Genomic DNA, 14,148 nt, shown 5'->3' with positions numbered 1-14,148 from the left:
GCAGTCATCAATGGCAGCCTTTGAAATGATCATGTTACATCTATATTCTTTGACTGCAGAAGTATGTGTTATTGGCACCAAAATGTCTGTCGGAAAAATATCTGGCAGACTTCTCTTGGTTGAAAATAGTTTTTTTTTTGTCTTGACAAAAAAATAAACTGGAATATGCATGTGAAATTCTTGATTTATTTACCCATATTCACAAGACAACATTTCAGGAGCCATTTTTTAGTTATTTTGCACCCAACCTTTACGCCATTAACGACATGTTTTGTGTGGGATTTTTGTGTAATCTACTGTATATTGTCCTTGGGAACTCTGATGATTAGCTAATTGAATGGAATGCCGAGCAGTGGACATTTAAAGGGGTTATGCGAGTTATGGAAAAAAATAATAATAATTATAAAACTCATCAGGACTTACATATACATTAGTTAAGCTTGATTTCTTAAGAAAGAAGCCCATACTTACACCTTCTCATGGTTCTGTTATTGCTGTGTTTACATGCTGAAGTACAAGCTGTGGGGGCGTATAACAACAATGCCTGAGCCCTCCCTCATATATATTTGTGGGCGTGAACAATCTGACCTTCCCCGCCCCCTGCTCTGCACATCCTAACTTTGCATAAAAAAACAACACATGATCATCTCCTAGCTCACACAGGCAGAAGATCTTCTAAGATCTAAGCTATATGGCAGCTATATGTATCTAAGCCACATGGCAGCTATGTGTATCTAAGCTATATCTAAGCTATATAAAGGCCCCAATGCATTCTGAATGGATAAGGATTTGTTCAGAATGCATCAATTAGGCCAGTGTTTCCCAATCAGTGTGCCTCCAGCTGTTGCAAAACTACAACTCCCAGCATGCTCGCACAGCCAAAGGCTGTCCAGGCATGCTGGGAGTTGTAGTTTTGCAACAGCGGAGGCATACTGGTTGGGAAACACTGAATTAGGCTGCGTTTGTTAGACTGTCACTAAAACGCAGCTTGCAATGTAAGTCAAAACAGATTTTTTTTTTTATGAATAATGCAAAAGGGTCAACAATGAGAGCCCTGCTCACAAGAGCTTCCAATCTATGAACAGATAGGAGTGACATAGAAGGTAATAATGTTTTTGTTTTGTGCAATAGTTCAGCCATCTTAACAAAATAGGGGAGTATATATAAAGCTGCATGAGCCACCAGCAAATCTATGTAGTGCTTCTGAGTGCATGGGATGTGGTGGATAATGGATCCGTCTCTGAATGATAAAGTTAAAGGGATGGGGGGAAGGGGGGCTATGGAGAAGAGTAGGATTAGGGATGTGATAGGCCACCCTAAAAATGTTCTTAGGGAGCTCCTAAAACTGTGTCTGTTAAGAATTAACCTAATTGCTTGGGTAGGGCATCCCAGAGAACTGGTGCAGCTTGGGAGAAGTCTTGAGAGCACCATAGAGGCTTGTGGGTGAGAGTGAGGAGTTTAAATAGAATCCTATACTCTTTATGCAACCAGTGCAATGACTGGCATGGGGTCGAGGGATCCGATAGGCAGTAAGACAGAGAGATAGCCTGACTGCTGCATTCATGATAGATTGGAGAGGGGAGAGCCTAGTGAGGGCGAGACCAATTAGTAATGTGTTACAGTAAAGGATGGTGAAAAAGTAAAGTCCTGTAGTTATACAAATTCTGTTGTTATAAAATGAAAGCTGTGATTGGTTGCTCTGGGCAACATAGTTTTGTTTTAGACAGTTTTCATGAATATGCCCCTTTGTGTACAAGTTAGTTCATACCTGTACACAAAGGGGCAGATTTAATATGGCAACACTGCTGAAAGAAAAAGCTTTCTGCGTGTTAGGCTACTTTCACAGTGCCGTTTCTGGGTCCGCCTGTGAGATCCGTTTCAGGGCTCTCACAAGCAGCCTAAAACGGATCAGTTCAGCCCCAATGCATTCTGAATGCATCAGTTTGCCTCCATTCAGCCTCCATTCCGCTCTGGAGGCGGACACCAAAACGCTGCTTGCAGCATTTTGATGTCCGTCTGACGAAACTGAGCCAAACGGATCCGTCCTGACTTAGAATGCAAGTCAATGGAGACGGATCCATTTTTACTGACACAATATGATGCAATTGAAAACAGATCCACCTCCCATTGACTTTCAATGTAAGTCAAAACGGATCTGTTTGCATTATCATGATTTATTATTTTTGGTCATGGTAATGCAAACGGATCTGTTCTGAACGGATACAAGCGTTTGCATTATAGGTACCAGACGGATCCACACCTAAACGCAGGTGTGAAAGTAGCCTTAGAATTTGCAAGAAAGCAGTCTGTTTTAACAGTAGAGAATAGCTGGACTGGGGGGGGGCGTAGCATGGGCTTGGTTCAGGGAGACCCCTTAGAATGGAATAGGGCAGTTCAGGTTAAGGGGGGGCGAGGTATGATGGGTTAAATAGGTAGGAGAAGGGGTGGGGTGTACCCGGAATTGACAACTGCATTGCTGACACTCTTTCTCATTCGCAGTGGGACCATTTCCGGCGGTTGGCTCCAGAGGCGGGGTTGGTCTGCCTGAGTTGTCTGTGGGAGCTGCTGGAGGAGCAGTGGCGGGGCTGATCAGAGCATCTTTGGCGCCCGGTACGTGGGGGTTGTACATAAAGGCTTGGAGGTTTGGGGAGGATTGGTGTGTGAGGCTGGGCGTGATGGACGAGGACTTGGAGGTTCCGCTTCTGTTGTTCTTAGTTCAGTGCACAGAGGAGGGTTGGGTGGTGAGTAAAATCAATGGTTATGTGGCTGGGTTGGCATTCGGATTTAGGTTGAGGCAGATGAAGGAAATCTTTTTTGGTGGCGTTGGCGTTAAAAGGCTGGTGTCTTTTGAGTTGTTGGTGCAATTGGGGGTGCAGTTGGGGCAAGTGTGCACTTCGGAGTGGGAGGTGCGGTTGTTTCAATTGGCCTTCTTGTTAGCCTTTTTCGGGGCGCTATGGTTGGGGAAGTTGGTTGATCCATCGGTTGGGCGCGCTGGTGGTTTGAGAGGGGATGATGTGAATCTGTTTCCAGATAGAGTAGAGTTTCTTATTCGTAGTTCAAAAATGGATAGGGAAGGTAGAGGGCACCGGGTAGTGCTCTTTGAGATATCTGGGTGCATTATGTGTCCAGTGTGCGGTTTGCGGTTGTTTGGTATGGTCTGTAAGGGTGGAGTTGCGCCTTTACTGGTGCATGCATATGGTTCTTTCTTGTCCAGGTATCAATTTATAGCAGTTTTTAGGAAATGTTTGGGTCAGTTAGGGTTAAGCCAGGAGGGATACTCAGGACACTTGTTCAGAATAGGTGCCGCTACGAAGGCGGCGAGGTGGAGGTTAGGGGACGAGGTGATTAGGAGGATAGGTCGTTGGGAGTCGATTCGTTTCAGGTCGTACATTCGTATGGATAGAGTGTGAGGTTACAGTAGGGTTGGTTATTGTGCCTGTTTTTCCTTGCTTCTTGTTGTTTGGTTTTCTCGTTTCAGGTGCTGGGCCGGCTCTCGTATGGATTTTGGGACATTTGTTTATATTCTGGGGAGCCGATCGGGCAGCGGCCCGGCCGGATGGGCGGCAACTTGGTTTTAGTCGTTCGGAGGCTTTGGTAAGATGGATTGGTCGCCGGGGAATGGTTTGGGGTGGGGGGGGGGGTTCTGCCCGAGTTTTACAGGTTTGTTCGGCAGGACAGGGCCCCGGATGTGCTAGTTTTACACGTGGGGGGAATGATTTGGGTGCATGCCCGTTTCGTGAATTGGTAAGGGATGTGAAGTTTGACCTTTTGAGGTTATGGTCGCTGTTCCCTGGAATGTTTACAGTATGGTCGGACATAGTTCAGAGGCAGAAGTGGAGGGGGGCCGGGTCAGAGAAGGGTGTTAATAGAGCCTGGGTTAAGGTTAACTGTGCTATAGGGCATTTTATGGCAAGAAATGGCACGGTGGTGGTGAGGCACTACGAGCTGGAAAAGGGCGTCGGGGCCTTTTGGCGGTCGGATGGAGTGCACTTAAATGCAGTGGGGACGGACATGTGGAGCCTTGGCTTACAGGATGGAATCGAGGTGGCATTGAGAGTTTGGAGGGACATGCAGTCTTAAGGGGTCAAGGCTGCGTGTCAGTGGCAGGGGGAGGTCCTTGGAGTTGGAGATAATATCAAGTGGTGAGGATGGGAGGGCCCCACGGTTGGGGCTGGACTCCCATGGAGGCAAGTCGATTGTGGCTGGAATTGGGGGGCCATCAGTGGTGCCTCTGAGCTGGGATCAACAGCTGGAGGCAAGATGGCCCTTCGCGGCGGGGATCTCAGTTGTTTTGGGGTTCCAAGGATCTCCCTCGGTATTAGGTACATTTAGGTGGTATATGCTGTTGCATATGAATGAAGGGTTTGGGAAATGGTTATGTTAAAAGTTATATTGGTTATTTATTTATTTTATAATAAATGGCTGCTGTGGCTAATTAAATCCAACTTGTCCGAGTCGTATTGGGGGGCACTCAGGAGGGGTGGTTAGGGGCTAGGGGCAGGAGAAAGGTTCGGTTGACGCAGCAGACCAGGTAGGTATTGGTTAAGGGGTCGAGTGGTTGGTAACCAATGCCCTTGTCATGTGAAATTTTCTGAATAAATTTGGTAAATGTGCTCCACAGAAAAATTTCAGTTCTTGTTGGGTGAAGCAATTTAAAACCACTGGTTGTTTTGTCATGGGAAAAGTTCAGGATGCACAAAGACTATGGAAGAGGCAGTGAACGGGATTTGAGCCCTGTAAGAGCATGGTCCTTGAAAGTCAATCAGGTTGACTAGTATGGAACTACAAGTGCCACAATCCATGGTATGGCATATTTTAAGAAACCATCTGCCTTGAAGGTTATACAGATTACAAGTTTTTCAGAAGCTGAAACCAGAAGACAAACCAAAATGCTATGACTTTTGCAAAGACGTGCAGAGCTGATTGGACGAGGAGGAGTTTGCTGCCAGGCTGGTGTTCAATGATTAAGCGACCTTTCACCTCGGTGGGAAGGTCGACCACCACAATGTTAAAATCTGGTGCTCAGAAAACCCACATTCCCAAATCGAGCACATGAGGGACTCACCTAAAGTAAATGTGTTTTGTGCAGTGGGCAGGCATAAAGCCTACTGGCCCTTCTTTTTATCTGAGGATACTGTCCCTGGTAACTCCCCCCCTGGAAATATTAAGGGAATGGCTTATGCCATAGATAGAGGAAGATCTGCCAAACTTAGTAGATCAGCAGGATGATGCACCTCCTCATTTCCTGATGGAAGTTTCGAAATACCTGAATGAAGCTCTACCACAAAGTTAGATCTGGCACACCAGAATAAACAAGTCATGAATATTGTGCCTGCTTCCACAATTACCAGTTCTAAAACCCAATGACTTCTTTGTGTGGGGCTACATCATGAACTCAAATGTATCTCCCCACCCCCCAGCCACAGAATCTGAATGACCAGAGATGATGCATCAGTAAAAAAAATGGAGTCCATATCTATGCATATGCTGACATGTGTCTGGACCAAACTGGACTGCAGCCTAGAAATCTGCCATGTGGAGCTCTCATCGAACATTTGTAGTGTATAGATAAAACTTGGATAGATAGTGTGTATTTTCATGTTGATAAATTTGTGTTATGTTCTCTCAGTTATGAATACCGAGTCTATAATTTTGCATCAATCTTTTAATCTTTTTGAATCACCCACAAGATATATATGTGTGTATATATATATATATATATATATACAGTCATGTGAAAAAATTAGGACACCCTTTGAAAGCATGTGGTTTTTTGTAACATTTTTAATAAAAGGTTATTTCATCTCCGTTTCAACAATACAGAGAGATTAAAGTAATCCAACTAAACAAAGAAAACTGAAGAAAAGTCTTTTCAAGATCTTCTGTAAATGTCATTCTACAAAAATGCCTATTCTAACTGAGGAAAAAGATAGGACACCCTCACATGTATTCCCTCTTAAATTGGCTCAGATCTCACACAGGTATATCACACCAGGTGCACATAATTAGTAGATCGTTACTCTGCATGTTGAATGAGGCTTGCCCTATTTAAACCTCAGACATTTAGTTTGGTGTGCTCCTGACTGTTGAAGTGAGAGTGAGCACCATGGTGAGAGCAAAAGAGCTGTCAGAGGACTTCAGAAAAAAGATTGTAGCAGCCTATGAGTCTGGGAAGGGATTTAAAAAGATCTCAAAAGATTTTGAAATCACCATTCCACTGTCCGGAAGATAGTCTACAAGTGGAGGGCTTTCAAAACAACTGCCAACATGCCCAGGACTGGTCGCCCCAGCAAGTTCACCCCAAGAGCAGACCGCAAGATGCTAAAAAAAGGTCTCCAAAAACCCTAAAGTGTCATCTCGAGAACTACAGCAGGCTCTGGCTACTGTTGATGTAGAAGTACATGCCTCTACAATCAGAAAGAGACTGTACAAGTTTAACTTGCATGGGAGGTGTGCAAGGAGGAAACCTTTGCTTTCCAAGAGAAACATCGAGGCCAGACTGACATTTGCCAGAGATAAAGTTGACAAAGACCAGGACTTCTGGAATAATGTTCTTTGGACAGATGAGTCCAAAATTGAATTATTTGGACACAACAGCAGAGGACATGTTTGGCGTAAACCAAACACAGCATTCCAAGAAAAGAACCTCATACCAACTGTGAAGCATGGAGGTGGAAGTGTCATGGTTTGGGGCTGCTTTGCTGCAGCAGGACCTGGTCAGCTCACCATCATAGAATCCACGATGAATTCTACTGTGTATCAGAAGGTGCTTGAAGAACATGTGAGACCATCAGTTAGAAAATTAAAGCTGAAGCGGAACTGGACCATGCAACATGACAATGACCCAAAACATACTAGTAAATCAACCAAAGATTGGCTGAAAAAGAAGAAATGGAGAGTCCTGGAATGGCCAAGTCAAAGTCCAGATTTGAATCCCATTGAGATGCTGTGGGGTGACTTGAAAAGGGCTGTACGTGCAAGAAACCCCTCAAACATCTCACAGCTGAAAAAGTTCTGCATTGAGGAGTGGGGTAAAATTTCCTCAGACCGATGTCGAAGACTGGTAGATGGCTACAAGAACCGTCTCACTGCAGTTATTTCAGCCAAAGGAGGTAACACTCGCTATTAGGGGCAAGGGTGTCCTATCTTTTTCCTCAGTTAGAATAGGCATTTTTGTAGAATGACATTTACAGAAGATCTTGAAAAGACTTTTCTTCAGTTTTCTTTGTTTAGTTGGATTACTTTAATCTCTCTGTATTGTTGAAACGGAGATGAAATAACCTTTTATTAAAAATGTTACAAAAAACCACATGCTTTCAAAGGGTGTCCTAATTTTTTCACATGACTGTATATATGTGTGTGTGTATATAAATATATACTTAAGCCACAAGAACCATGATGTTTTTCACAGGGCAGCTCATGAGCCCTCTCCTTATCATTAGCAAAACACACAGATTTCAGTGGGACGGGTTTACTATCTAATATATATTGGGGGCCCTCTTGACTCTCCCTCAATAGATGATATTGGCAAACAGAACAATCTTGACTTGAAGAAGCATATTGACTTCCAACACTTGATGCTGTCGTTCTGGAAAGAGAGAATCTTCTGCCAGAGGTATTTATCTTCTCTTACCATTGAAAACAAACAAGCATGTAAATAAGGGAGTAAAGATGAATAGCTGTCACCCGAATGAGTATTTGGCCAACAGCTATTGAAAGTGTTAGGGTACATTTAATGCTTTAAAAGAGTTTTGTCAGTGTTTAATACTGATGATCTATCCTCAGGTCATCAATATCTAATTGTTGATCAGCTGTTCGAAGTGGCCATGGTGCTCTGGTGACTGCTGCTGCCTCCTCGCAGCTTACCAAGCACAGGACCATCCAGTGGATAGCGGCTGTGCTTGATATTCCAGCTCAGCCCGATTTATTGAATAGGACAGAGTTGTGCCTAGGCCATGTGACCGATGAACCTGACATCACTGGCTTAGAAAAAACTGCACTGCTTAATGAAAAGCTGCTTGGTGGAGGTGTCAGGAGTCGGACACTCATCAATCAGATATTGATGACCAATAATGAGGATAGGTCGCCAGTATTAAACACTGAAATAACCCCATTAACCATATATAATTAACAATATACAATTGCGGAAATAGTTATTTAATATAATAATTTACAGTGACCTCCACAGCCCCCCACCCCTTAACACTGACCCCCCACAGTGCCCCGTCCCTTAAAATTGGACCTCCACAGCAGCCCTCCCCCTTAACTTTGATCTTTACAGCAGCCTTCCCCTTTAACAATGAGTCTTACAGGACACCACCCCCATGACAGTGACCTCCACAGGGGCCCGCCCCCTTAACGGTGGCCTTTACAGCAAACTGACCCTTAACACTGACCTCCTGGACGGACACAAGGATGTTCTTTTGAACAGCTCACTCTCAGACAGCAGCACTGTGCTGTCTGAGTGTGAACTGCAGGAAAAAAGTCACTGTCCCTCCCACCCCTGCAGCTGACAGAAGTTGATATTTTACTTCATTTTTTCAATCATCATCGGCTGAGGAGTAGGCATGACCTAACCTGATAAAGGGCGTGGCTTAGCGGGACCTGGGGGCAGGGTTTTAAGTTCGCCTTTTTAGGGTGGACACATTGTGACAGGGGAGTGTCTGGGCTCCTTACTGCAAGAGTGACGCCCCTCTGGGCACCTTACTGGCTCATTTGCATACCAAATAAACTGTATTTTCAGATGATAAAAACATCTATTGCTGGAACAAAGGCACATCTTGAAATAAGGTACTAAGTGCTATTAGGCTATGGCTTTACTTTATTAGCGATTATCCTGGTGACAGATTTCCTTTAAAGCTCACCTACAGCAGTGAAGAAAAATGGCTGGGTTGTTATGGAAACCTGGAGTAAAACTGTGTATGTGGAGGCTAACAGCCTTTGAGCTTCTATTGGCTGATAAGGGTCATGTGACGAAGCTGCTATTGTTTTTTTGAGAATATCTCAGGAACGTTACGTCCTAGAGAGCTGAGACCTGGTCTAAAACCATCCCGGACACCTGATGTACCTGTGTGCTAAATTTCGTGATTGTAAATGCGACAGTGTGGATTCTTTTAGCAGACATACATACATACTCACACACACTCAGCTTTATATATTAGATAATATACATCTCATTTTAGCAATACTACTATGTTTAATTATCTAATTTATTGCTTGAGAATTTATAACATTTATGTCTTTCAGACATTTTACTTGTCGAATTGCATATATTACCTTGCATGTTTAGAACTTAAAATCTTTCATTTTCTTTGAATTCTTCCTTGAACCGTAGAAGTGCTGTTCTTCATTCCCACAAGTCCAAGCAATAAAACGGAACTGGTATATCAATCAATTGATGTGCCTACAAAAGAGGAAATATTGTTACTAACCAATAAACCCTGAAATTGCATTACCTTCTTACATAAGAGGACATGCCTGAAGCAACTGATCTGTACGGAAATTTAGCCATCATGAAAAAGAAATCTGGATGTAACATTTCTAGTCCCAGCAAATCTTTTGAAACAATATAAGCCTTATACCTTAGTGGTATACAAGACTTTTGTAGCAAATAACAATAGGAAAGAACATTTACTGTATACCAATCCACCCATACAGGTATATCTGCTACAGATTTTTCTACTGTGGATTTTGCAGTGTGAAGATACCCTCACATACATATTATCATACAAAGCATTAGAATACACCTTGAATCTATATTGCAAGGAATAACTCTGTAAGTATAATTCATATTATGCAAATTGGTCAGTTCTTGTAGTAACACATCCTGCAACTCTTGCAGACATCAATGTTCATTTTACCTTGCTGCAAATGGACCTAGCTGTATGTCCACATTGCATGTAAATGACTGTAATATGGTGTATATTTATGTTCAAACTTTTACTAGACGCTGTGACAATATAAAGTGTCAAAAAACAAGCCCTCCGACAGCTACATTGGTGGGAAAATAAAAATGTTATGGATTGTAGTATATGGTGATGCAAAATGCAATTTATTTTAAACAAAAAAGTGATGTTATAATGCAAAAGTAGTAAAACATAAGAAGAAACTATACAAATTTGGTTTAGCCATAATCGTATCGTCTAGCAGAATAAAGTTATCATATACATATCATGTACCCCAAAATGGTACTAATAAAAATATAGCTGGTCATTCAACAAAATAATAAAAAAGTTATGGCCCTTAAAGGGTTGTCCGGGTTCAGAGCTGAACCCGGACATACCTCCATTTTCACCCAGGCTCTCCTTTGGCCTGTGCTAAATCGCGCAGGGCAAAGGCATTTTTTGGAGATCCGGTGATGTACCGGGCTCTCCATGGGGCTGCCAGGAAGCCTGGTGATGTCACCGGCACTGATGGGCGGGCTTTAGCGCTGCTTCCTCCCGGCAGTGTGTGATTGTAAACAAAAGAGCCCTTGCCCTGCGCAATGTAGCGCAGGGCAAAGGAGAGCATCGGAGCATGAACTGCTCAGATGCTCAAATCAGGGGGTCTGCCAGGGTGACATTATGGGTATGTCCGGGTTCAGCTCTGAACCCGGACAACCCCTTTAAAAACAATTTCAGCAAATTTATTGTTAGAAACTCCAGATGCCGCTCCTTTCCTTCTGAATGTTCATCAGTTTATGACCACATATGGGGTATTGCCATATTTAGGAAACAATGCAAATTGCGGGTAAATTTTCTACTGTTACTCTATGTGAAAATAAAAAATTTGGAGCTAAAGCAACATTTTATTGGAAAGAATTAAATTTTTCATTTTCACAGCCAAGTGTTTCTAAATTCTGTGTCAAAGTGCTCACTGCACCTCCACATAAATTCCTTGAAAGATGTAGTTTCCAAAATGGGGTTACCTTTGGGCAGTTTCCTTTCTAGGGGTATCTCAGGGACTCTTCAAATGCAACATGGCACTGGAAACCATTCCAGCAAAATCTGCCTTTCAAAAACATTGTTCCCTTCTTAGTCCTACTGTGTGCCTGTAAAGAGGTTTACGTGGGGTGTTTCTGTAAACTGAAGACCTGGGTAATAATTATTGAGGTTTGTTTCGCTTACTGCTTTTTTCCCGCATTTTTAAAGGTCTGCGCATGCGCAGACCGGGGAACCGGATCCGTTTTTCTAGAAAACCTGATACCAGATCCGGCATTAATATATTTCAATGGAAATTAATGCCGGATCTGGTATTCCGGCATATGCTCCAGAATTTTGGCTGGAGAAAATACCGCAGCATGCTGTGGTATTATCTCCGGCCAAATACCGTAAGAGGAACTGAACTGAACTGAAGACATCCTGATGCATACTGAACAGAATGCTTTCCATTCAGAATGCATGGGGATAAAAACTGAAGCGTTTTTTTCCCCGGTATTCAGCCCCTGTGACGGAACTCAATACCTTTAAAGCTTGTGTGAAAGTACCCTAACTCATGTCAGATTTGAAAAAATGGCCAAAACTGTATCCATACAGTACAGACAGAAAGTCACACGTGTGATAAACATCATTCTCCACAGATATCTGCCTGCTTTTCTGAATCCATGTTTTTACACAGTTAAGGGCTGGCTCGTATTCATTTATACTAAATCCAAGCAAGATGTCCTGAATACTTAATATGTACAATATTTGCAGAGGAAAAGGACTTTAAAAAAATCTTTTAATTATTTTGATGCTCAAGCGACAGCAAGGTAGATTTCTGACTTGATTAAAGAATTCATTTCAGGAGGGTATAATCTTAATTTGAGTAGACAGGCAGCTACACTTTGCTTAAGAAAAAAATAAATTAATCTCAAATTAAAATAAGATGCTCTTTTCACTTTACTAATATAATATCACACATGTTAATGTTGAAATCAATGCATTATACGGAAAACATACAGAATGCTACACAACTTCTATAGTCTACTCAATACAGTAACACATTATGTTCTTCTTCTTAGAATATAGTGGATATAGAGGATATCTCAGCTTTATAATTGTCACTTAAAGGTATATATTGGTATATATATATATTGTCCTTAAAGGGTCACTGAGTGTCACGAGGGTGTCAAGAGCCACGCCTGACTCCGTTGTACCCGGGGTCAGGAGGTCGCAGCGGTTGGCTGCACGCTCTATGTCAGATAGGGAAGTTTCCTTATTGTAGCTTTCTGGGTTTGCTTTACAAACCCTTTTGGCTCACTCAGGGATCCGTAGCTCCTTCTCTCAGCTGTTCCTTGTCCAGCACTCCCAATCCTCCTTATATTCCCCTCTCACACTTCTCTGGTTGCCAGATATAGAGCTTCCTGCCTGGACATCTATTCTGACCCACTGGAGCTGTGTTGCTGCGTTCTCTGAGTGTTGCCTTAGAACGCTACCCTCCGGATCCCTGTTGGACCTTTGTGGACAATTGTTGCCGTCCACCTGGGTGTTTGTGTTTGTCTGTGTTTGTCTGTCCTCTCCCTGGTGTTTCCCTCTTAGTGCAGTGGTGAGGACTAGCGATCCCACCGGCCCGTTCATTATCTAGGGCTCATTTCAGGGAAAGCCAGGGTTTAGGCACGTGATCGCCGCACGGGTGAGGAACCCGTCTAGGGACGTCAGGGCAGGCAGGTGCCAGCTGCAAGGTGAGTTAGGGGTCACCACCTTTCCCTCTCCCTTGGGCAGGGCTTTCCCTGTTTTCCTCCCTGTGCGTGTTGCCGGTCATTACATTATATCTGGCCCTTATTTTTGTGTAGGTAAAAAAAAAAAAAAAAAAATTTTTTACCTACTTAGAATCCAGTATGGATCAAATTGCTGCTCTGTCCGAACAATTTCAAGGCCTGTCTTTGGAGGTGGCAGGATTGAAGGCGTCGTTCCTCCAGCAACAGCAGCAATTACAACAGACCGCAAGCCCAGCGGTTGCTACTGGTAACCAGGTTGTTGCGGAACCCAAGGTCCCTCTCCCTGACAGATTTTCTGGGGGAAGGGACAAGTTTTTGACGTTCCGTGAGGCCTGTAAACTATACTTTAAACTGCGTCCTTACTCCTCTGGTAATGAAGAACAGCGGGTGGGTGTTGTTATTTCCCTGCTGCAGGGGGACCCGCAGTCCTGGGCGTTCTCTTTACCTACTGATTCCCAGGCTCTTCGGTCAGTGGATGAGTTTTTCGGGGCCTTGGGTCTCATATATGACGACCCTGACCGAGTCGCACTGGCTGAATCAAAATTACGGAGACTCCTACAAGGAGAGCGGCCGGTAGAGGAGTATTGCTCTGACTTCCGTAGGTGGGCTACGGATACCCAATGGAACGACCCGGCTCTCAGGAGTCAGTTCTGCTCTGGGTTATCCGAAAGGGTTAAGGATGCGCTTGCATTGTATGAGACCCCCTTTTCCCTTGATGCAGTTATGTCCCTTTCTATCCGTATAGATAGACGCCTTAGGGACAGGTTGAAAAAACCGGAGCCATTGGTAACCCCTCCCAAGCAGCAGTTAGTCTGTACGGACTTAGACGAGCCTATGCAGCTAAGAGGAACTACTCGTCAGGTCCGTCCTCCTGAGGGTTGTTTTTTTTGTGGGGAGAGGGGTCATTTCATTAACGTCTGTCCTTCTTTCCTCAGAAACAAAAAAAACGTCGGAAAACTACTAACCCCAGGCTGTGTGGAGGATGTCAGCCGGGGGTATACGTTTCCTCCATACGTACATCGCAATTTGTGTTGCCAGCGGTTATTGTTTTTGGTGATAAGACAGAGACTGTTTCTTTCTTTCTAGACAGTGGAGCAGGGGTAAATTAGATAGATGCCCATTTTGCCCGCACTATGGGTTTGTCTCTCTGTACGTTACAGAGACCTATTCCCATATTTGCTATAGATTCTGCTCCTCTGTCTCAGAGAAACCTCACCCACATCGTTCATAATTTACACCTTCGGGTAGGGGACCACCATAACGAGATGCTCTCATGTTATGTTCTGGAGGGGCTTCCCACTCCGGTGGTGCTGGGCCTTCCCTGGTTGGTAGCGCACAATCCAGTGGTGGATTGGCAGGCCAGGGAGATATTGGAGTGGAGTGAGCCGTGCAGAGAAAATTGCTTAAATAGCAATTGCTTAGTCGCCTCCATAACTACCCTACCTACATTTGTTTCGGACTTTGAGGACGTT

General features: G+C 43.8%; 1 protein-coding gene across 2 annotated transcripts in view; it reads right to left on the bottom strand.

Annotated features, from left to right (window-relative positions):
- RTN4R (reticulon 4 receptor) overlaps positions 1-14,148 on the bottom strand; it is a 254,405-nt gene that overhangs the window by 66,144 nt on the left and 174,113 nt on the right. For both annotated transcript variants that reach the window (XM_044289080.1, XM_044289071.1), the window contains exon 2: positions 9,277-9,403. Coding sequence is in view for 1 of the 2 variants with exons in the window: in XM_044289071.1 (XP_044145006.1) it covers positions 9,277-9,283 (7 nt within the window). In the remaining variant the exon portion in view is untranslated. The remainder of the gene's footprint in view (positions 1-9,276; positions 9,404-14,148) is intronic.

This window comes from Bufo gargarizans, chromosome 1 (genome assembly GCF_014858855.1).
Source record: "Bufo gargarizans isolate SCDJY-AF-19 chromosome 1, ASM1485885v1, whole genome shotgun sequence".
In the NCBI taxonomy this organism is placed as follows: domain Eukaryota; kingdom Metazoa; phylum Chordata; class Amphibia; order Anura; family Bufonidae; genus Bufo; species Bufo gargarizans.
Note: the sequence above shows the minus strand (reverse complement) of the source record. Positions and strands in the feature narration are given on the sequence as shown.